Genomic DNA, 22,723 nt, shown 5'->3' with positions numbered 1-22,723 from the left:
AGGCTGCTGCAGAAGCAGATGAAGAATATCGAAAAACTAAATGTTAACCCTTTGCACATTTCATGTAATTTTGCTTGGCAGTTTACTTATTTTTACTGTTTGTCCTTTTTTGTGCTCCTTTATTTCATCTGCACTTGTCTGTTTGTGACGTCTGCACTGTGCCGTGTTTTTGTTATTCAATAAATGCATTGCAAAAAACAACAACAACAAAAACAAATGCGTCCTCCGGATTTGAAGATGGGTCGGGGGTATCCTTCGTTGTCCACGCTATCCCAGGATTCATAGCATGGCAGAAGAGTAAGCTTTTAATAGTAAGTACTCAGTTTTATGTCACTCATTTATGCGGCGAAACAAACGTTTTAAGAAGCCTTGCACTTCCGGCCTGCGAAGGCCATGTACGTCGAAGGATGCCCCAAGAGCACCTGGCTGCAGCCACTGTGGAGCTCCACAGTACAGTGTACCTTCTCAAGGATGCGGCCCCTGAGTGGCTGAGTTCCACATTTCCGCCTGTAGGTGGCGATGATGCAGCCGCAAGTTGGTTACTACACAAACATCAAGAACTAAAGAAGAAAGTCGCCGCGTACTGTTCTGTTTCAGCGGTGTGGTTCCGAGTTTTCTTCAAGGATACGGTGACTGTTACCAGGCCATGGATAGCTCGTACCGCTCAGACACTTCGGGCTATAACAGCAGCTATGTGCACTCGCAGTACAGTCACCCCGGGCTTCACGAAGCGCGGGAGCCGGACCTCACGGCTCCACAGTGGACGCCTCCGCCGGCTTACGACGCTCGTCCCTTCGGTGTGGGTTTCACGGGGCCACCTTTTGCCCAGCCTTATGGATTTGACCCCTCTGTGCCCCCGCCTGGTTTCGGCTGCCCACCCCCCGGACACCTCCTGAACGTGCCACTCCCAAGCATCCCCGGAGCCCCCCAGCAACTCCAAACACGGCCTCACGCTCCTCGCTGTGACCGTGAGCTAGCGTCAAACCGCAGCCACACGGAGCACCGCGGCCCGGTAGCGACACGGGATCCGGACGATGATGTGACCCGGCAGAGGAAGCAGGACACGAAATGGGTCAGACAGTTCTTACAGGCCACAGGGAAGAAGAGCTGCGGGAGGCTACAGAGCCAGCACTCGCCGCAACTGAGCTCCATCTCCTCCCTCAGACAGGCTCTGTACGGGGCAGCTCAGCTCATTTCACGGCTGGAAGACCTTTGTCACACTCTGACTCACTCTCTGCACGGTGACGGTGAGTGGACGCACTCATACTTAAGGGCTTTAGGCATCAAGGCAGAGCTGGCGGACAAAGCCAGACTTCTCGCCGACACCTCACGGTTAGGTGAGCTGAAGGCTCAAGTGTCCCGGGCTGCTTGCAGGAGGCTCCGCAGACTCAGAGCCAGGAGAGAAGCAAAGACGGAGGAGAAAGACGCGGAAGAGCGCAGGTCTCTCAAAGAGACCGCTGTAGACAAATGGAGGATGAAACTGATGCAGGAAGTGGAGGAGAAGAAAAAGGTATGAACGATTTTGTCAGCCACGTGTTTAAAGAGTTAACTGTTACACTTCCCGTGGCTGTAATCATGGCCAGGGTTTCATATTATGAAGCCAACTGCATGTTTGGGACAGTTTGTTCCACTTTTGGCTCAGATCATAGTGCTGCAAAGACTGTGTTTATGAGCGGCAGCCAATCAGACTGCAGCAAGCTTAAAGAGCGGTTGGTACTGAAACAAGAGGTGCTCCAACGCGCTTGTGTCAGGGCTGCATCAAGTATGGAGAATGAAACGCTCTGAAGAGGGCTCATTATGGCCACAGCTTGTTCCGGTCATAGCGCCTGTCGTCCTGTGTGGTGTTGTTCCAAATGCTAACATCAGTGTTTGTGTTGCAGGAGAAGGAACTGAAGATGGCTGCAGACTCTGTCCTTTGTGAAGTTAGGAAGAAGCAGGCGGATGTGAAGAGGATGCAGGACATCCTGAGATCCCTGGAGAAGCTGCGTAGGCTGAGGAGAGAAGCGGTATCCAAGAAAGGTGGGAGTAGGTGTTGTATCGAGCTGGATGCACTCTCAGAGTGGACTCTCCCCCTGTCTATCAGGTTGCAGCAAACCTGAATCTTTCTTATTAATTTATGCTGGAGTCTTTAATGCTTTAGTATTGAATGGGCTTTGCAGACTTCACCATGGTTACAGTTGGACAATTTTTCCGAGCCTTAAAAACATTTGACAGACCCCCAAAAGTCGTTGGTGGCGTTTGAATGTGTTCTTACTTAAAGACATGTTATTTGCTATAATGATTAGGGGTGACATACATTTTTTTTCTGAGATGACACAAAAATGGGTGTCTGGTGGGATGCTACGAAAGAATATTTGAGGACGAGGATTATTTCCTTAGCTTCCTTTTATGAAGAAGACAGCTAATGAAAATATCACCACACAGGAATCTCAGCTAAAAGGAGGCTTTACATTCTTATACTAAGAACAAGGCTATGTTAGATAGCCTTTGATTGTGCTGAATGGGATTATTTGTTTAAGACATTAGAAAAAGTTGGCTTTGGCCTTCGTTTTGACACATGGGTTTATATTGGACGCATTTGATTCACAAAGGTCCATGAGACAAGGTTGCCCCCTCAGCCCTGGGTTGTTCACAACTGCCATAGAACATTTGGCACAAAAGTTGAGAAACAACATGAAAGTTGCTGTGGACAGCAATCATCATAAACGTATTTTATATGCAAATTCATAACATGACATGGGCAGAATAATGCCCATGTTAGGACAGTCCCCTTATACTTTATTCAAACAGTGGCAATTTTGGTGGTCCTCAAATGGTCTCAGATACTCCTGTATACAAATTGCCTCCGACTATACTGATATGGTCAAAGCAAACATGAGACCAATGCTGGAAAAAATTGGTAGATTGTTTAGAATAAACCTTACACAATGATGACTGCACATGTGATTTATTATATAATATCTAGTATCCCACTTATATATTCAAGATTCTTACTTTAAAGAACTGGATAGTTTGATTCAGCAGTTTCTCTCGGGCAGGTCAAGTCAAGTGGCCTTGTTGTCAGAAAGTTCCTCCGAGACCTGGTGCTACATATTACATATAACAGGCAATCAACAAAAGACTATATAAAGTACAAGTGTGCCAAAATTGCAAAACAAACAGTGCAACACCAGAACTATACAGACACAGGACAGTGCAGTCACAACACTGCAACAATGACAGTGGGTTGTGCAAAAAGTGTGTGTATGAGGAAAAAAAAGTGCTTGTGGTAGGTGTGTGTCAGTCCACTCATTGAGTGTTCAGGAGTTTGATGGCTTGGGGTTTGGTTCCCAAACTTTTTTTGCTGGCCCCCCTTTGTTTTGCAAGAAAAATGTTCGCCGCGCGCGCACGCACACACACACACACACACACACACACACACACACACACGCACACACACGCCCATATTTTGGTTTATTTCACACCTCAAACATTTAGTAAACAGTTAAGCAAATACAAGTAAACAGCAATAAATTACAGGTAGTAATAAAATAAACTACTAACTCTTTCACGCTGCGTCCGCACCTACACGGGTGATTTTGAACACGCAGCTGTTTCGTCCACGTAAACGACGTTTCGAATCAAAACTGAAATTTTTTTTAAACTCTTTTGCTGTAACTGCTGTCCTGTTGTAACTTTACTGTATAAAGAGCAAACATCTCCAACATGTCAGGAGTATTTAGTCATTATGAGAAGTGTTTGTGAACTAAAAATCAAGAATGTGGGATCCTGTTTGTCTGTGATTTAAACAGCTCAGCGCTGCTCCTGACGCAGGGAAAAGCAACCCTGCAGGGAGACCTACCTCAGCACCTGTGCAGGTGAAGCCAAAGGGAAGATTTGCTTCACCATATTTTCTAGTCTTTGGCTTAGAATGAAGTTGGTTTGGAAACATATTCAGTGACGCTTCATCTCCTGCTTTGCGTTTGTGTGGTGCCCCGTGCTAGCAGTGTCCAAGCGTTTTGTTTTTGTTTTTTTTCCCCTTTTCATACTGCACCCCCCTGCAATGGCTTTAAACTCGCACATAGATTCAGACATGAGACATGTGACTCCATTTATGCCAGGTGTCGTGGAAGTTTAACACTGAAAAGTACAGCACTTCTTTAAATACAGGTCATCCTTGACCCCTCAGAGAAAGAGAGAGTGTCACCTAAAGACTGTTTCCTGCCTCATCCCACCACTTCCTGAGAGATATTAGAACAAAAATCTCCACCTGTCGAATCCCCCCACACGGCCCCTGGGTGTCTCCAATGTCCTCACGAAGCCTAGTTGAGCGTGCAATAAAGTTGAAACTAAATGCTGTCCCGCATGAATTCAACTGAGTGACACAGAAGCGAAACGTGTGATAAATAATAAAATACATTTCCATCACACAGGCATTGTGACTGAGTTGCAAAACGATGAGGTGTTCAGCAGCACCCTGGAGCAGCTGAGACTGGTGATAAAGAGGAGGACTGTAGTTTACTCGGCAGAGGAGAAGGCCCTGATGGTGATGCTGGAAGGAGAGCAAGAGGAGGAGAGGAGGAGAGAGCGGGAGCGCCGAGTGAGGAAGGAGAGAGAGCGACAACTGCAGAGGAAGCACAGAGTAGACTCCATGCTGTTTGGGGGTATGGCTGTGCACGTGTGTGTGTGCGTGTGTGTGCGTGCACAGGATATGACTGTGTTGTCATCCACTCCTGTTGTGTTTGTTTGATAGAGGAGTTCCCAGGCAGCTGTGCCCTGCAGCCCTTCAGAGACTATTACAGCCAGGCGGAGCACTCGCTGCCTGCGCTCATCCACGTCAGGTCAGTCTGCTCGTCACACATCTTTGTACACTTTGCTTTCTCTGTTGGGCTCTTTGTGAGGAAAGTGTAGAAAATATGAATAATAATATAATAATAAATTTTATTTATAGGCGCCTTTCAGACCCTCAAGGTCACCTCACAGTAGCACGTAAACAATACCATAAAAAACATAAGAAAAATGTACATATAGCAAACATGGTAGATAAAATTTAGACATAAACAGTCATAAAAGTATAAAAGCAAATATAAAAACTGAGCAGGTAAAAATGGCCTAAGACAGATCAGGTGTATGCAGTTCCAAACAGATGGGTTTTGAGACGTGATTTAAAAGTGGTGAGACAGTGTGTGGTCCGGAGAGCAAGTGGGAGTGCATCCAAAGTCTCGGGGCAGAACAACTAAAGGCTCTGAGTCCAATGGTAGTCAGGCGAGCAGGTGGAACTGACAGAAGGGAAGCTGAGGAAGAGCGGAGTGTACGGAGGGGTGAGTATGGAGAAGATCGGATAGATATGGAGGAGCGAGGTTATGAAGCCCTTTGAAAGTGAGAAGCAGGATCTTGACACGGAGGTGAACTGGGAGCCAATGGAGCTGTTTAAGAACAGCTGTTATATGTTCAGTGGATCTAGTTCTGGAAATAATACGAGCAGCTGTATTTTGAAACAACTGCAATTTATGGATGATTTATGAGGTAAACCATAGAGAAGAGAATCACAATAATCCTGACGAGATGTGAAAAGAGCATTGACAAGTATGGCGGTACTGTGTGGTGTGAGTGAGGGACGAAGACGGTTAATATTACGGAGATGAAAGTAGGAAGACCGAGTGATATTATTTATATGTGCTGTGAAGGACAGAGTGCTGTCGAGGATGACACCAAGACTCTTAACCTGAGGGGAGGGTGTGACATCAGAGTTATCAATGGATAACGAAAGACTGGTTGGAACTGGAGTCAGTTTTGATCTGGAGCCTATTAAAATTCTGTTTTATTGCCATTAAGTTTAAGAAAGTTGTGAGTAAACCAGAACTTGATTTCACTTAAACAGTCAGAAATGGATGTGGGTGGGAGAGTAGCTCTGGGTTTGGAGGACAGGTAGAGCTGGGTGTCATCTGCATAGCAGTGAAACTGGATGTTATGCTTCCTAAAAATATTACCTCGGGGTAGGAGGTAGATGATAAAAAGTAAAGGACTCAGGACAGAGCCTTGGGGTTCACCGGAATTAACTGGAGTAGATACTGATCTGTGACGGAGTAATTGAACAAACTGTGAGCGGCCAGAGAGATAAGAGGTAAACCAGGCGAGTGCTGAACCATTGATGCCAATAGATGCTAATCTGTGAAGGAGGATGCGGTGGGAGATGAGTCCAGAGTCAGCTGCAAGCAGAAGATCATTGGAGATTTTTACCAGAGATGTTTCTGTGCTGTGACATGAACTGAAGCCAGACTGAAACTGTTCGTACCGGTTATTGACAGTGGTTAAACTGGCATCTTATGAAAACATGGCTCGTGGTCTATTAGATAAATATTATCAGTATAACTGTATTTGGTCTTCTTTCACCAGTTGGCTCTTTGCCACTTGATGTACATGTAGGTAAGTGAGTAGTGGTTGGTGTGTGCAGAACAGAGTACAACAGTGTCCCAGCCTGAGTTGGCTGGGACGTCCACTCTGGGGAAGCGTGGCAGCGGTGTTGAATGTGGATGATCCTTCTCGCTGCAGAATGAAGGGCTTGGGAATGACAGCAGCTGCTGACATCCTCTTCCTCGGCACTGTGTTCAACATACCTGAGTGCTGCAGACCTTCAAACTTCTGCTTTCCTCGAGGTGTTCACACTGATGATGATGAGCTAACTAAGTGTGTGTTACTCCCACTCTTCATTCCAGTGGCAGCAGCAAGGCTCGTGTGGGGACGTAACAGCTGCAGTTGCGTCTGGTGTTTGCATTTATCATAGTTTTGAATGTTCCCACATGTATAATGTTAGAAGTGACAGAGAGAGGACTCGTATGGCAAAAACAGCTGTTCAGTAAGAGAACGAGCTATGATTCGTATACCAGCAGTTTGACTAATAACATGAGTTCTGCCACCCACGTATTTGTGTTTCAGAAAAGAATGGGACACATGTTTGGTGGCAGTAGATCATCCTGGTAGTTCATCCGTTCCTCAGAGCTGGGTCCTGCCGAACCCCCCATCAGACCAGGCCTGGGCCTCCGCCCTGCAGACGAGTGACACGGACTGTGAGAACCTCTGACTGGTCCTCGGCTGCACAGTGCAACAACCAGGTGACGGTGACAAAGATGGCCGCAGCTTACCTGGAGCTTTCAACGCGCTTCCATCGACGCTTAGACGAGAGGAGCAGCAGTCTCTGCATTTGAAACGGATGTAAGCCTTCTTGGGACAACAGGAAGTGTTTTATCTGTGAGGTGCAGCGTGGAACAGCCCACAGTATGGACTTATGCCTGTTTTCTTTACTCAGTAACAGTTTGTATTTTACTCTGATGAATTTTCTAAAGACAAAATAAAATGAACAATATGAAGTTGTCACGCAGTTTATTATCCACAGCAACATATTACTCATGGTTCAGTGCCCATGTGTTTAGGAGAAAGTGTCACCTGTAGCCCGACTCACATGAGAGGGGTAAACGCTGCTCGATCACAGAGGAGTGGGCACAGCAGGACGTGTCTGCGTCCTCTGATCGTGGCTTTTCTCAGCTCTGTGGTGTGCAGCAGCTTCATTTCTATTCAAAGACTTTACACTATATTGTTAGCTACAAATACTACAGCCCCCCTTTAAGACGTCTGGTCTTCTGATTAGCTGCCCTGTATAAACATCGGAGCCAAGAGCTGAAAAGGTGTTGATCTCACAGGGATCACGTGTACTTTCTTTGACCTCTTCGGTCATGTTGCCATGTTTAATGATTGTCCTCCACTGTGAAAACACGTAATGCACCTAATAAAGTGACCGGGAGGTAAGTGTGGCCACTATGTTGTTAGGTATAATTAGTGTGTGTTAAGTCCTTATTGACTTCAGAACAGCCTTAGTTGTCACGCTCAAGAACTCAGTCTGACATTATTTGGGCTTTACCTCACAACGGCTTATCCTAAAGAAGATGCCTGCGCATCAGCAACAATACTTGGGTAGACTGGCGTTCAACAGTGCTGAGGAGGCACTAAGGAGCTCTTCTGCAGACAGTTTAAAGCAGTCTGGTCGTTCTCCCCTTATTGCTGCCGCAGCTGCTGCCACCAAGCTGCTCAGTGTGTGTGTGTTAAAGATGCCATCAGATCATCAGTTTCTGAAATACTCGGGTCAGCCTGGCACCAAGTCCCTTCAATCACCTTTTTTCTTTGTGCATTCTGATATTTAAACTTCAGTAGTGCGTCTTGATTGGGTCTAGATAGCTAAAGGGATTAAGTTGCTGCCGTGTCATTGGCTGATTATATACTTGAACACCTAATAAAATGGTCTGTGTATATACACATATACGTTCAGACTCAGACAGGTGCCCTGGAGTCTAACATTTGTGTGACTTCACACAAATATTAGGGACATGTGGGTGTCCTCGCGACTGCAGGCACCATCTGATGTCCTTACTTGCTTCTCTTGAGCTGTCAACTGTGTACACAGTAAGTCAGCTGATGAGGGTTACTGGAGATCAGTGGATTAGTGTCCCAGGTGGTTCTCTAAGTGATGAATGATACATCACAAACTAAGTGACTGCAGCTCTGACCACACAAAGACACAAGGGTAAGCTTGTTTTCTATTTTAAACAGTGTATTTCATTAGATCTCTCCCTGTGTGTATATACGTGTGTGTGTGTGTGTGTGTGTGTGTGTGTGTGTAGGGAGAGTGGGGGATTTAGAGCACATTTTATTGTATTTATGAAAGGCACATAGTCTGCTATGTGACTTAAAGAGTAGTGAGTGTGCAGCATCAGATAATTATACTTGTCTTAACAAGTCTTGCACAGCTTTTGAACTTAGAAATAGTCATATACACATTTGTTCTTATTCAGCAGCAGAAAGCGTCAGAGGTGACACACAAAGCCTTCAGCATCTGTGGTCTTTGGTGTTGCGAGTCCTCGGCCATCTGTCTGCTGGCTGTGTCTTCATGCTGCACAAACCTGATTAGTGCTGAGTGCACAGTTGTGTGTACCATCTCTCTCACACACACACACATTAACACCTAGAGACAAACTGTAGGTTTGTTTGTTTGTGAAAGAGGCCGTCCATTCTCTAATCTGAGCTCGAGATGACAGAAAGGAAAAGCTCATGATGACGGTTTTCTAGGAAAATCCTTTGTCGTGGTACCTGTGTGCTGATGACTGAGAAATGGATTGAGCGTTGTTGGCAGTCTGACATCTTTATTCAAGCCTGACTGAGCATGGAGAACACAACCGTACCTTACAACAAAAATTGTACTGTTTGACAAAAAGAGTAGTTGAGAGAAGATTTATGGATTGATTGTGCTGATGAGGACAACCTGTACTCACTGAACCGCTTCGACGTCTGATGTGCATCACCTTTATGAAGATGAAAATCGCCTGCTGAAGTTGAGTGGAATCCCTTCTGAGGAAGACCGGTGGAAGACTGGACTTGGACTTTGTAGCACAGACTTATTACTGTAGAATCTAAACATTCGACAGTTGTTGATCCAAAGTAACACTCAAAGCAGTGATGCTCTTACCTTTCTTCACATGCTGGAAAAAGTAAATACAAAAAGCATTAAAAGAAATTATAATAACCCTGTTATCACATAATGTTAATTGTTTTTATAACTTTATTGAATATATTAGCAATAACAATAATGTTTGACAGATTACAGAGAGAAAAAAGAGACGGTGTTCTATTTGGCCTAATGGAAATCTTCAGGCTTCTCGTGGGAGGAATCATCAGGGACTCTAATATAAAAGCAGAAAATATTGAAAGGCCAGCAGAAGTGGAGTGCACACTTCTGCAGTTAGAGCGGAGGGGTTAGAACAGGGCCACTGCCTGAACGCTGCAGCTCTCAGCTTGTGGAAATACAGATTGTTGTGTTTCCTTTCAGGGAGCACGGCGGTCCACATTACAGATCCACAACTGGAGGGATTGTGTGAGTTGTTCTATGGCTGACTTATCTTTGTTTTCTCAGTGGACTGAGCAGTATGGATGGTGTACCTCTGAGGGTGCCTCAGAGTGCTTCCTTTCAGGAACTAAAATATTCTGTCAGTACGACTGTCCCTGACTACTTCAACATCCTGCAGGAGACAGAGGTGAGTGTGTTTCTCTCTCTTGTGTTTCCCTGTTTGTTCCTCCTCCTTGCTGTTCTGTCTGTTGTGCAGTGTACCTTCTTTGCTGCACTGCTTTGAGCTGTCACCATTATTTCACTCCTTTAAAGGGTTAAAAACACCAAAACAAACAAACCCTATCACACTGACAGGTGATAAGTTACAGGAAGAACCATGGCTCAATATCTGACTTTTTATGTTTTTTGTATGTATGTGATTAGTACACACTTACTAGCACTGCCAAATAAAAGACAACATTGCTCTTTACAGCTTTATGAGTATATGAAAGATGAAGGTCGATCTCGGACAAGAATGTTACAGCTGATCAGATTCCATACACAACATCACAGGTCTCTGTGCAGAAGAGTGCAGTCCTAGGATCAGCTGAGATACTGCACAGAACCCTCAAACTCGCAGGTAGAGGGCCTTGCACATACCACTAAAGGATGTACGCTTTAACAGGTAGCACTGGTATGGATCTGTCTTAGATTCAACCAGGTGCTGGAAACATTTCGTAGATTTTGGTCCATATTGACATGACGTCAGAACCCTGCACAGGAGGGTAAGCCACAGAAGATCACAGAAAAGGCTGGATGCTTGCTGAGTGCTACATCTAATCACTTTAATAGAAAGTAGATTAAATGGGAATGGGATAGAAAAGGTGGTCGTGACAATACAGAACATAGTCTGTCTGTTATTTTTATTTATTTATTTTTTTCATTTATTTGTATACCACTTTGGTCTACCAGGTGTGTTTTTAAAGTGCTGTACAATACAAATTTAAATATAATAGTAAAATAGCAAAAACCAGACATTGCAAAAAAAAAAGAAGTCAGTCACCCACAGAGTTAAAGGCCAGGATGGAAGATAAGAAACATCTGACCCCAAAATAAAAACTGTCATCAAAGCAACCTGGGCTTCAAATCACCTCCAAAGGGCTACGAGGGGATTGTCTCCATGCCACATTAATGCAATAATTAATGGGAGAGCATCCCTATCAAAGTATTTTTCATCCTCATTACTGAGTACAAATCAACATACTTTCCAGATGTTAGACATTTCTGTATTGTAAATGGTTTTTAGAGTAGTCATTGGTAATAATGTGAGATGCTAGATGCTATGTTTCACAAGCCTTACATTAGCCAGTCAAGTGTTGTTTACACTCAACTGGCTAATGTTAGCAAGCCAAAAGACTAAACAATAAAATAATGAAAAGCCTGTCATCATTGAGTTGAATTTAAAAATGTAGCTTCAGACCTACAGAAGGACTTACACGATGTTTGCATGTTTGACAGTATGGATTCAGTCTGGAGAACTGGGTGCTAACTGGGCTGCAAAGTGGCTTTGCCACCCAGCACCAGCTTAACCCCTCTTCCTCTTCATCAAGCCTGCTGTCATCTTGTCCACCATACTGGATGCTGTTTAGCAGCCCTCGACAGCGGTCCCACAGCCTCAACTCCTCCATCCTGCGTACCAAGGCTACCATCTCACCTTCAGATGACGAAGAGGGCACTACACAGAAAGCCAGGACGAGTTCCATAGTGACAGTGAGTCCGGGGGAACAGCGTCCTTCTGCAAACTGTCAGCGTGGTCAGAGGAAAGCACAGAAGGCCTTTGTCCCTGACCTGCTGAACCCCCCGGCCTGTCTGAGCAGCCTGCCCCACCAGCGCAGAAAGAACCTGCGTCAGTGTTCACTGTCAGTGCTCGACACGCCCACACAACAAGATCCCAACACAGAGACTTATCCCCAGAGCACTTCATCACACACAGCCTCGGACACGAGGATCCCTCCCAGCAGAACCAGCACAGCCAGCATGGTAAGAGGAACACGTGAGCTGTGTGTTTATGTGTGCGTGTGCTTTTGAAACTTTTACTGCAGAATGTAATACACAGTACAATACAGCTGATGACTGTGATACAGCATCACTGTCCAGGGAAAAAACACTAAATTCATACAGCCGTCTTCCAGCTTTACTTTGTGTTTATTGTCATAATTTCAGTATGTGGCTGTTCATTCACGAGGCCATGTGAGTCGGCAGTGTGGCGAAGTCTCAGTAGTCTAGACTATTGATAGTTCTATTTCCTGTCTAAATATAGCTTGAAGCTCATGGCAGTACCATCACCTGAGCTGCACGGTCAATCTCGAGTATAACTAGAACCAGACAGGCTCAGCATGATAACAGGTTCACTCTGTTTATGGTCAGGATTGTGACTATTGAGATGTGTCAGATATTCTCATGGGATTACATTTCTTTTAATGTCAGCACTATTAACTATGAAAGGAAATAAGGTCTTCCTATCCAGCTTTTCTCCATTTTGCATTTTCAAAATGTTTTTCATGGATTTACACTCTAAAAATAATCTGCGTAAAGTATGCTCTCTGAATGCAGCCAAGGTGCAAGAGCTTCACGAGGATTAGCTAGTGTGAATTCTCACTAAAGCTGCATGTCAGGTCTACCATGCCCTGTTCTTTCTCAGCCACTCGCTACATTCACTGCAGTCTGCCATTTCTTAGATATTCAGACCAGACACCTGTAGAAACCCCCCTGTCATGTCAGGCCCCAGGGGTTTGTCCTCCTCTGCTTTGGACTCTACAGCAGAACTCCTGTCAGCTCTAAACCCAGCGGAGAGAGAGTTGCTGGAGGCCATCACTGCAAGGGGCTACTCTCTTCATACTGCCATCACTGCCCTTCAGAGGACAGGACAGCAGACCCCAGATGAGGTCAGTGTTATATCCAACAACAAGGCAGTGCTGCTCGAAAACACTTGGTCAACTTTTGGCTCCAGCTGTCGGGATCATGCAGTCTGTTCTATAAACACTGATGCAGTACAAATACAGCTACTATAAGTCAGTGTGAAAATAGTGGTCACACTTGGACCTACAGCATTATGGGTCCATGAACCAAACAGAATAAATCTGAAAGGACAAGAAAGGATAGGTGAGAAACCAGGATCAGCCTTAACTGTGCATGGATTAAATAGCTTTAAAGAAACAAACTTAGTCCTTCAGCAACATTTGTTAGTTCTGATGCTGGAAGATTAAAGACTAGTGTATTTCATGATTTCACAGAGCTCACACTCTGATCTGAACTCTGTGCCTCAGTCAGTATGAGGTTCTCTATCATTGGCTTCGTCTGCTCACCCCTAACTTGTCGTGGCAGATGGTTGCCTTCCCCAGCCTGGTTCTGCTGGAGGCTCTTCCTGTTAAAAGGGAGTTTATATTTCCCACTTTCACCAAATTTCTTGCTCATAGAGGGTCACATGATTGTTGTTGTTTTTTTCTGTTTTCTCTGTATTAATGATTGGTCTTTACTAGAGATGATGCGATACCATTTTTTTTATGTCCGATACCGATATCATAAATTTGGATATCTGCCGATACTGATATGAATCCATATAGTGTGTTTTTTAATCAATATTTTATTTTTTTAATATTTTAATCAATCAATTTTAATATCTTGCTGCTTTTTGTATAAGTTCATACTCTGTTATACCTGTATGCAAAAAATACACTGCACCCAAAATATTTCATAGTTCAGCAAAATGGATCAATCTAATAAACTTAAACCTGCAGCATCCTCCCTATTCTGGTATTTTAAAGAGTAAGCAACCTAACTAATAGGGTTGCAAACTCCCAGCAAAAAAAAAAAAAAAAAAAAAAAAAATAGGGAACCACCCCTCACGCTCCACCTCATGATGCTTAATCGACGTAATCAACTTTAATTTGATGCAGTGTGAAAAAAATGCACAGAAATAAATTATTTTCCAAGAAATATTAAATAGATTCAACATCTTTCCTGCAGACTGCACAGATGGTACCTTCCCAAAGGAAAAAGTACTACAGCTTACTAGGGTATATTAGACTTAACAGTTACTATATACAGTAATGGACTTCTATGTATTTTACATAAGATTAAAACTTTGGGTGTCAGATTCAGACAATTAATTATTAAAAGCTCGACATTTTAAATGAGAATAAGAAAGAAAAGTATGTCTTTGTGCCCCCTTTTCCCTGTTCATGCCCTATCGGCCCCCCTGGCTAAACTTTGCTAGATCCGCCCCTGCACAGTTACCAGCGTCAGCTGCGTAGAAAAAGATCCTCGAGTAGAAAGTAATATTAAATAAATTCTAACAGCAGCTTATCAAGCTTAAACGTGCTGCTGTCGTGCTGCTCTATTACATTTTTTATTTCTCTCCGATATCCGATCTAGTAATTTACGTCAGTATCAGACCGATACCGATACATAATATCGGATCGGTCCATCTCTAGTCTTTACATAACAATATAAAGCACCTCAGGGTGGCTGTTGTTCTGATTTTGCACTATAAATGAAATTGAATTAAATTGTTATCTTCTTAATCACAGTAATAAGAAATGACTGCCTTACAGAGCATATTATTGTGTTCCTGTTTGGTCTGGACACTGTGCTTTGTGTATGTTAGAGCAGAAACAGGTTGCAGTAATGTGTGGATGGTGGATTAGTGTTAGTCAGAGCATTACTAAAGTTTATATACGTTGTAGAGGAACATCCACAGTTTCAAAGGCCTGTAACAGAAAAGATGACACATACGTTTTAACGAAATGGTTGGTTTGGAAAGTAAGTTGTTGAGAAAGTTCTACAGGAAAGTTAATTTTTTTTCCCCAAATCACTTTAAACTTACTCTCAACTTCACTGAATATTGAAAACAACAACTGGCCCTAATATAATCCTCATCTGTCGCACTCATGCACCAGGGTTGTGTTTTTGCTTTTATTTATCACCCATCTGTAAACAAATGGAAAATATAAAATTACATTTTACAAATTAAACTACACATATTCATACTACTTTTTAATTTATTACATAAACCTTACCCAATGAATCAATCAACTGACTAACAAAAAATTATTTGGCCGTTATTTTGGTTAATAATGGAGTTCCACCGGGTTCTGTGCTAGGACTAGTTCACCCAGATACCCAACTTTATCTATCCGTAAACCCAGATAATGCGCAACAATTAGTTAAACTGCAGGAATGTCTTAAAGATGTAAACATATGGACTACTCAAAATTTCTTGTTTCTAAATGCAGATAAAACTGAGGTTATTGTATTAATTGAATCTGATTGGAAACAGTCAATAACTTTTTCCATGTGACAGCTCTTCTCTTGTATGAATGAATATTTGGCAGATCTTGAGTTATCTGGTGGCGTGTGACCACTTGTGTCAGCTGGGTTATGACATGTCCCAGGTGGAAGAGGCCTTGGAGATGTTTCAAAACTGTGAAACAAAGGTAAGTTTTTAAAGTTATCGGAGACAACAAAGCTTGGCACTTTTTGTCTGATGAAGTCAGTTCGATTAGAAACTTTAAAGAAAGTAAATGTTTTCTTTCTCGAGGCAAAGGAGTTCCTACACCTGCTGAATCAGTTCAATGAGATGGGCTTTCAGAAGAATGCCATCAAAGAAGTGCTGCTGGTTCATGAAAACCACCGAGATCGGGCCCTGGAGGAGCTGATGATGCGTGTGTCCTGATAAAACACACACACTTTTCACATTGATATCTTGCAGACAATCATCTGTATTCTAAAAATTGCAGTCATATCTGACCTTGTGCTGGTATGAAACAACTGCACACATATAGTTGATGCTGACACTGCATTGTTAGATGATCTATTCATATTTCTGAATTAACCCATATCTTCTTTACCACTTTGTTAGATTTGTTTTGGAACAAAAATACTCTGATTAAAGTCCTGCTGTGTCTAAATTTTGAAGTGACGTAAATATTTGTAGTAATTGTGAACAAACTTATTAAAAGTGTGAAATTAATTTACACCATGACCATCTGTTTTCTTCAAGGACTGTGCAATAAAAAGTGTATATTACAGGGTGGGTCCCACAAACAAACACGATAAAAAGCTACATTAGTGCTAGCTTTGCAGCTTCATCCATCAATCCTGCTTTGATTCCTCCGTAGACAGTCTGAACAGTAAACAGTCTGAAATAATAGTTTGGGCAGACTAAACCAATTCTTTAGAGGTGCGATTGAAACAGCTGCAGTGTGGGCTGTAATCCTTTGCCACATATTATTAGAATAGAAATCAGAATGATGATCACCAGCTTTTAAATGTGCTGAAAGCATCCCAGGGGACATCTGTGACAGACATCAGTGTCTCTCAGGTTCTGGCTTGGGCAATTTCCTAAAAGGGAGGGAGTGGGTTTAGGAAGCCTCATCAAAAATGTATATATGGATCCAATCCTGCCAAAACCTTTCATCTCACGCCGGAGCCTCCATTTGTTCTCCTCTATGGTGTACTCTGTGGTCACGTGTCTGCTGAGCGTGAACACAGAATCTCCTCTGACCGCTGCCGTGAACAGAGAGCTCTTGCTGTTCCCGTACTGACCGGACATCACTGTCCACTGATCTGAAGTCAGGTTGTAACAGTCCATCACACATTGTAAGAAGTCTTCACATGGTCCATTCCGCATCACATAGAGGTTATCCCTGTGGGCCACCATATGAAGACCATAACTGTGCTGGCGGATGAGTGTAGTGACCAGATTCCACCGATTGTGTTCAGGTACGTACTCATGGATGTCTGTGGCCCCTTTCCCTTTCCAAAGACAGATATAGATCCTCTTCATGGCTACAGTGGACACCACTGAGGCTGCAGGGCACGGGAGGGAGGAAACAAAACTCCAGTTCTGATCAGACAGCCCATATCTCTCCACTGATGACAGAGCCTTCTTGTTATACTCCCCTCCTATAGCATAGAGACATCCCTCATGACCTATCAGAGAGAAGTTGTAGCGTAGCTGCTGAGGTCCACAAATCACTGACCATGAATTGGCCACGGGATCGTAGCAGAATCCAGTCTCCACCACCTTCTTGCTTAAATCATACAATCCTCCGATTATGTACAGTTTGTCGTCGAGGACTGCCACGCCTGCCATGATGGTGCTGGTGCTCATAGGAAGATGTGTGAGGATTCGCCACTCTTTTTGCTCTTCATCCAGATGACACACTGTCCTCTGGGCATCCTGGAGCAGCTCAGTGGATGGAGAGTGACTGCACACTGCCATGTAGCTACTTGGGAGAAGAGACTCAATGTACTCCAGCAGCTTACTGGGTAAGCTACGAACCTCCTCCCCTAGGTCAGCGTACATGTCTCTGATGAATAAAGCTGCTCTGTGGAACAACTCCCACTCTCCGTAGGTTGCAGCTGTATGAAACATGAGCAAGCAGTTTTGGGAATTTATAATATTGATCAAATGCTTGGTGAGAGCTGGCACCTGGAGAAAAGCCGTACACTCTATTGCTTCGACGATCTCGTCACTGTTGAGGATGGGTCGCTTCCCATCCAGCACCTGCAGCAGAACTTGAAATCCCAGATTCCCCACACATTTCAGCTGGACCTCCTCCTGTTTAGACTCTCTCATTCCTGACTGGAACAATGCTCTGAAGTACTCACAGTTTTTGACTACAGTGGGTTTATCCACAGTGAAAACACAGTCTTTAATGCTGACTCGCAGGCTGTCTGCTCCCTTATATTGTCCTGACTGTTGGCTCAAGTGTGGGCAGCTGCTGGACTCCATGACATCTGTTCCATAAATCTTCATTTCATCTCCGGTGGAACTGGAAACGACGAGAAAAGTTTGAATCACGCCAAACTACAGCACGTAGACTGCATCGTACCACAAGCTTGAGCGAATCCCTCTGATCCAGACCAAGGGTATCTGACACTGTATAAACTATTTGTTTGCAGAGCTCTGACAACAGACTCTATACATAGCAGCTAGAGGTGTGTCACAGTTCAAGTACATTATGAGGACATGCAGCCAGAGCAGAAAGAGGAGCTGGATAGTAGCTGTCAGTGTGCTGATGATTCACCCTTCATTTGTGGCTGACAGTTCTGGAACAGCTGAAGCTTTGTCCTTGATCGACATAAGCAAGAAAACTAAAACAATGGGCTTTTCCCCAGGGGCAGGACCTCCACTGGTATCTTTATCTTATGTTTATTGTGTCTTTTTCCAACGTGTTTCCAACACTACAGTCGACATAAAGGCAAATGTACAGGTCTACACAGGTTATAGTAAGATTCTGCTCATAATTTCAAAATTAGAGTGAAGTTACTCACCCCGGTTCTGTTAGCCGTCAGGGCTGGGGGGCTGGGAGGAGGTGCTGGCCGTCAGACTGGGGTCTGGGATGCGGGGCCTCCCTGGTGGTGTGTTGGTGGTCCTTGTCGTCTGGGGCTGGGCGCTCATGTATGTACCGGCTCACTCCTGGTGGCCGATTGGTGGGGCCGGGCACCTGTGGCCCGGCTGGGCTCCTTCCGGGGGGTGGGATGCCCTCAGGCCTCTGGTCTCAGGGCCTGAATCTCGGTCCTCTCTGGGTTAGGGTTAGGGTTGGGGTCCCCTGACACGCTTTTGGCAAAGTGTGTTTTGAGGTTTCAAAGCCACAGGGACATGGTGTTTAGAAAAAATGTGTCTCAACTGTTCCAATATTCCTGACACATACAGGATCTCTAACTGTTTTTACTTGGGCAGCAGTTGTCCATCTCTCCTGGATCAGCTGGAGCTTTCTTTGTGTGCCTTCTCAGCTTTGACAAATGACAAAAACTCAGGGCCTCCTTGATGTGCTGTTCTTCTGCTTCCCTGGCTGCTGTGCCTGTGGGGAAGGTGTTTGCTCTGTGTTGTAGCGTCCTGATGACACTCAGTTTGTGCTCCAGTGGATGATTTCCACTTCTTCCATGAACAAGTTGGCCACAGTGGGTGAAACTGGGGAACCCATGGCACACCCATATAGTACTGACCCTTGTATGTCAAATAGGTGGAATTAAGACACAGTTCTAAAAGCAAACACACTTGGTCGGTGCTGAGAGTGGTCCTGTTGCTGAGGTGGGGGTCATCCTGTAATATCTTAAAGGCTACCTCCAACACTTCAGACAGAAACGTGTGTTCCAGTCGACCACAGCATGTCTGTCTGAAGAGCTGCCACTCGGACAACATCCAGCACAGGGACGCCACAGGGGACGGTCCTATCACCCTTCCTCTTCACCCTCTACATGTCTGACTTCAGGTACAAGTCTCAGTCATGTCATCTGCAGAAATTCTCTGATGACTCTGCCATTGTGGGCTGTATCAGGGATGGACAGGAAGAGGAATACAGGAGTGTGGTGGACAGCTTTGTTGAGTGGTGGGAGCTAAACCATTTACAACTTAACATCACAAAGACAAAGGAACCTGGACTTTAGGAAGCATGCTCCTCCTCCTATCTGTCACCATCAGAGGGGCTGACGTGGAGGTAGTTGAGGACTACCGGTACCTGAGGGTACACAATGATCAAATGCTTCGATCGGTGGATCTGGATGTCACTGCCGTGGAGGTCTCCGAACCAGCTCCCCTCAGGTTGGGTTTAATAAATGCCAGATCGGTGGCGAATAAGACCTTCATCCTGAAGGATTTCTTTTCTTCCCATGCATTGGATTTCCTCTGTTTGACTGAAACACCCGGTGAGTTAAGCATCTTTTCTGAACTGCTGAACTGCTGGCTGTGCTTATTTTAGCACTCCGAGAGCTACTGGTCGTGGCGGGGGGTTAGCTGTTGTTTTTAAAGCACACTTTGAGTTTAAGCAACTATCCTCATGGACACGCCACACAAGCTTTGAACTTTGCCTGTGTGAACTTGGCCACTCGCCTTCATTGCTGTGTGCAATAGTTTATCGGCCTCCTAAATATAACAAGGAGTTTTTATCTGAGTTTTCGGAGTTTCTCGCTGACTGTGCATCCCGGTGTTCCAGATCTACTGCCGTTTAGATCAACTGCTGTTGGTCGAACAGATGTGTGGCAGTCTTGCGTTTCAGGAGTTGCTACCGACAAACCAGCATGCAAATAAACCTTTGAAATGAATGAAATGACACTAATATTTCACTAGTGTTGTAACATCACATGTCGTTAGAGTAGTCTGCCTGTTTCTTTTCTCTGCGAACAAACATTTTAGAGTTGGTAGTTATATACAGTCTGTATAAGTGTGGTTAATCTAATAAACATTTGTAAGGAGATGGCAGTTACTGTGAATTCACAGCAGTTACACAGTGATTAGTAATAAACAGAGTGAGTGGATTTAAGAAAGTCAGTGACTCAGGTGTGGAGATTGGTTGCCTCAGGGCTGTGTTTTAAGCCCCCTGCTGTACTCACTATACACATTGCAGTTATCCTTCTATCTTCTAGTCTCCCTCAGCATGTATCACCTGGAAAGTTACGCCAGTGAAGCTTAAGACCCTTAATGAACCGAACATCAACTCAAAATAAGCACAGATATGCAATGTGTGTAAAATACTTCTAACCGTACTTGTAATAAAAGTTAACATAATGGAAGGATCCTCAAATGGACATCTTCAATCAACAACTGTAATGCAGTATCAATACTGTGAGAAATATTATTAGATGAAATAATGCTGTAAAGAATGTTATTAATGCAGTTATAATGATGCAGATTATATGGCAGCAATAAAAGAATTTCTGTATCTCCACACTGTGTAGCCACATCAGACACCACCTCCATTGTCAAGTTTGCTGACGACACTGCTGTTGTGGGCCTGATCTCCGACAACATCGAGACGGCCAACCTGGAGGAGATTAGGAACCTGGAGACCTGGTGCAGGGAGAATAACCTCCTCCTAAACATCAGCAAGACTAAGGAGCTGATCGTGGACTTCACTAAAAAGCAGGCGAGGAATTACAAACCCCTCATCATCAGTGGCACGCCAGTGGAGAGAGTGGACAGTTTCCTATACCTGGGTGTCCACATCACTCAGGACCTGTCATGGTCCTGTCACATCAACACTCTGGTTAAGAAAGCCCATCAGCGTCTGTTCTTCCTCAGAAGACTTAGAGACTTCCATCTGCCACTGAAGGTGCTCAAGAACTTCTAAATGGTAAATGGCCTGCATTTGCATAGCGCTTTTCTAGTCCCTAAGGACCCCAAAGCACTTTACACATTGTTACGAAATCAGTTTTACCCTGGTTCTTTTTATTCCTCGAGCATTCAGAGATGGCACCGGACTCAGTAGTCATTTTCACAAAACTTTATTCATCTTTACTCATCTTCATTTAAGGGAAGACTGGCAAGGGAAGACTTGCCAGGCCGGTGCCCCTCAGCAAAATCTACACTCCTTTGTCTGTGAAACACAGTTTTGTAGGGGCGACCCTATCATAAAACCCCCCACGGTGTGCTGCAAACTCTGTGTCTGTGTGCACGAGCACATGAATGCCTACATGTGCGCGTTCCCGCGTGTCTATGTGAGTGCTCGTGTGTGACCGTGTACGCATACCTGTGTGTATGTGTGAGTGCGCGTGTGTTTTTGAGACTGGAGGAGACGTAGAAATCTTTTGTTTTAAATCGTAGTTAGGAAGATTCCTGTTTGAAAACAAGCACTTTTTGTGAGAAATGCAAGAAGTACATCTGCAGAAAGCACACAGTTACATTGTAAAGCCTGTCAGCAAGTAAGAGGGGTTGAATTGTATTAAATGCAGATGAAAAGTCAGCAAATAATAATCTTGCATGGGTGTGGGGGGCCTCAAGATGCTTATACAAGAGATGCAGGAGTGTGACAGCAGCATCCTCCACACCTCTCCCTGCTCTATAGGCAAACTGGAAGGGGTCAAGATGGTGTTCAACATGCATTAAAATCTCCTTCTTAATTATCTTCTCAAATGTCTTCATCACTAAAGAAGACAGAGCCACAGGCCTAAAATCATTCAGTGCCTTAGGAGAACTGCCCTTAGCAACAGGAACAATGATCGCATGTTTCCAAATCTTAGGTACCATCTGTAGCTCTAAAGAAAGTGAGAAGATATAGTGAAAAATCCCACTCAGCTGATCAGCACAAGTTCTCAGTACCTGTCCACAGATGTTATCAGGTCCAGGACTCTTGCTTTTGGTGTGTCTGAAAAGATTAGCTACCCCTGTCTCATCAATACAAATAGATGGGGGAGTGATAGTCCTTTCCCTCAGTGTGCTGGTCTGCCTAGAGCAGTCAAAGTTCTCAAAACGAAGGTAAAAACTGTTAAGATCGTCTGCCAGATGTTTGTCAGAGGTAAACCCTTCTAGGGTAATGCTGCTTTTACCTTTCGTCTGTAACCCTGCCATTGTTTTCATACCAAGCCAAGCTCTTTTGAGGTTGTTACTACTGAGTTCTGCCTCAATCTTATTTCTATACCTCATCTTGGCAATCTTTATTGCAGCCCTCACCTCCTTCCTCAATATTCTCACAGTGGGAGCGTCTCCCTCGTTAAAAGCAATTTTCCTTTTAAGAATCAGATCCTTAATATCTTTAGAGAGCCACGGTTTGTTATTAGGGAAAGTCTTAAATTCTCTGACTGGAACCACAGAGTCTTTGCAAAAAGAGATGTAGCTACACACCACATCGGTGAGTTCATCCAAATCAGAAGTGCTCTCTTGAAACAAGGAGCAGTCAGTGCAATCAAAACACCCCTGAAGGGCAACACAACTGTCTTCTGTCCAGACATTAGTCCGCTTCACACAGGCCTTCTGTGGTGGGGCGTGGTCTGCGGGGCCGTGCGGACGCACCTGCACGGCATCCGCAATCACGCCCGCCGTGTTAAAACACGGGGACTCAGGGGTTGGTGTTGTGGTGTGACGTGAATCAA

The 22,723-nt window shown here is 44.3% G+C and overlaps 3 protein-coding genes across 3 annotated transcripts; 2 read left to right on the top strand and 1 right to left on the bottom strand.

The window, feature by feature from the left end:
* Positions 1 to 336: 336 nt before the first annotated feature.
* pdcd7 (programmed cell death 7) lies at positions 337 to 7,322 on the top strand. Its single transcript, XM_080885788.1, has 5 exons — positions 337 to 1,510; positions 1,881 to 2,019; positions 4,413 to 4,643; positions 4,733 to 4,820; positions 6,916 to 7,322. Exons 1-5 carry the CDS (start codon positions 647 to 649, stop codon positions 7,058 to 7,060), a joined length of 1,467 nt encoding a protein of 488 aa, XP_080741914.1. The 5' UTR covers positions 337 to 646; the 3' UTR covers positions 7,061 to 7,322.
* Positions 7,323 to 8,271: 949 nt separating this feature from the next.
* On the top strand, positions 8,272 to 15,825 carry ubap1lb (ubiquitin associated protein 1-like b). The gene is made up of 6 exons (XM_080885148.1): positions 8,272 to 8,554; positions 9,938 to 10,058; positions 11,369 to 11,890; positions 12,589 to 12,795; positions 15,244 to 15,345; positions 15,450 to 15,825. The coding sequence occupies exons 1-6, from the start codon at positions 8,502 to 8,504 to the stop codon at positions 15,582 to 15,584; spliced, it is 1,140 nt and encodes a 379-aa protein (XP_080741274.1). The 5' UTR covers positions 8,272 to 8,501; the 3' UTR covers positions 15,585 to 15,825.
* Positions 15,826 to 16,175: 350 nt separating this feature from the next.
* On the bottom strand, positions 16,176 to 17,672 carry kbtbd13a (kelch repeat and BTB domain containing 13a; the record flags this gene model as incomplete). The annotated part of the gene is made up of 1 exon (XM_080885540.1): positions 16,176 to 17,672. The coding sequence occupies one exon, from the start codon at positions 17,670 to 17,672 to the stop codon at positions 16,176 to 16,178; it is 1,497 nt and encodes a 498-aa protein (XP_080741666.1).
* Between the last annotated feature and the right edge of the window lie 5,051 nt (positions 17,673 to 22,723).

Source organism: Rhamphochromis sp. 'chilingali' (genome assembly GCF_963969265.1).
Source record: "Rhamphochromis sp. 'chilingali' genome assembly, chromosome: 6".
NCBI classification, from domain to species: Eukaryota; Metazoa; Chordata; class Actinopteri; order Cichliformes; family Cichlidae; genus Rhamphochromis; species Rhamphochromis sp. 'chilingali'.
Note: the sequence above shows the minus strand (reverse complement) of the source record. Positions and strands in the feature narration are given on the sequence as shown.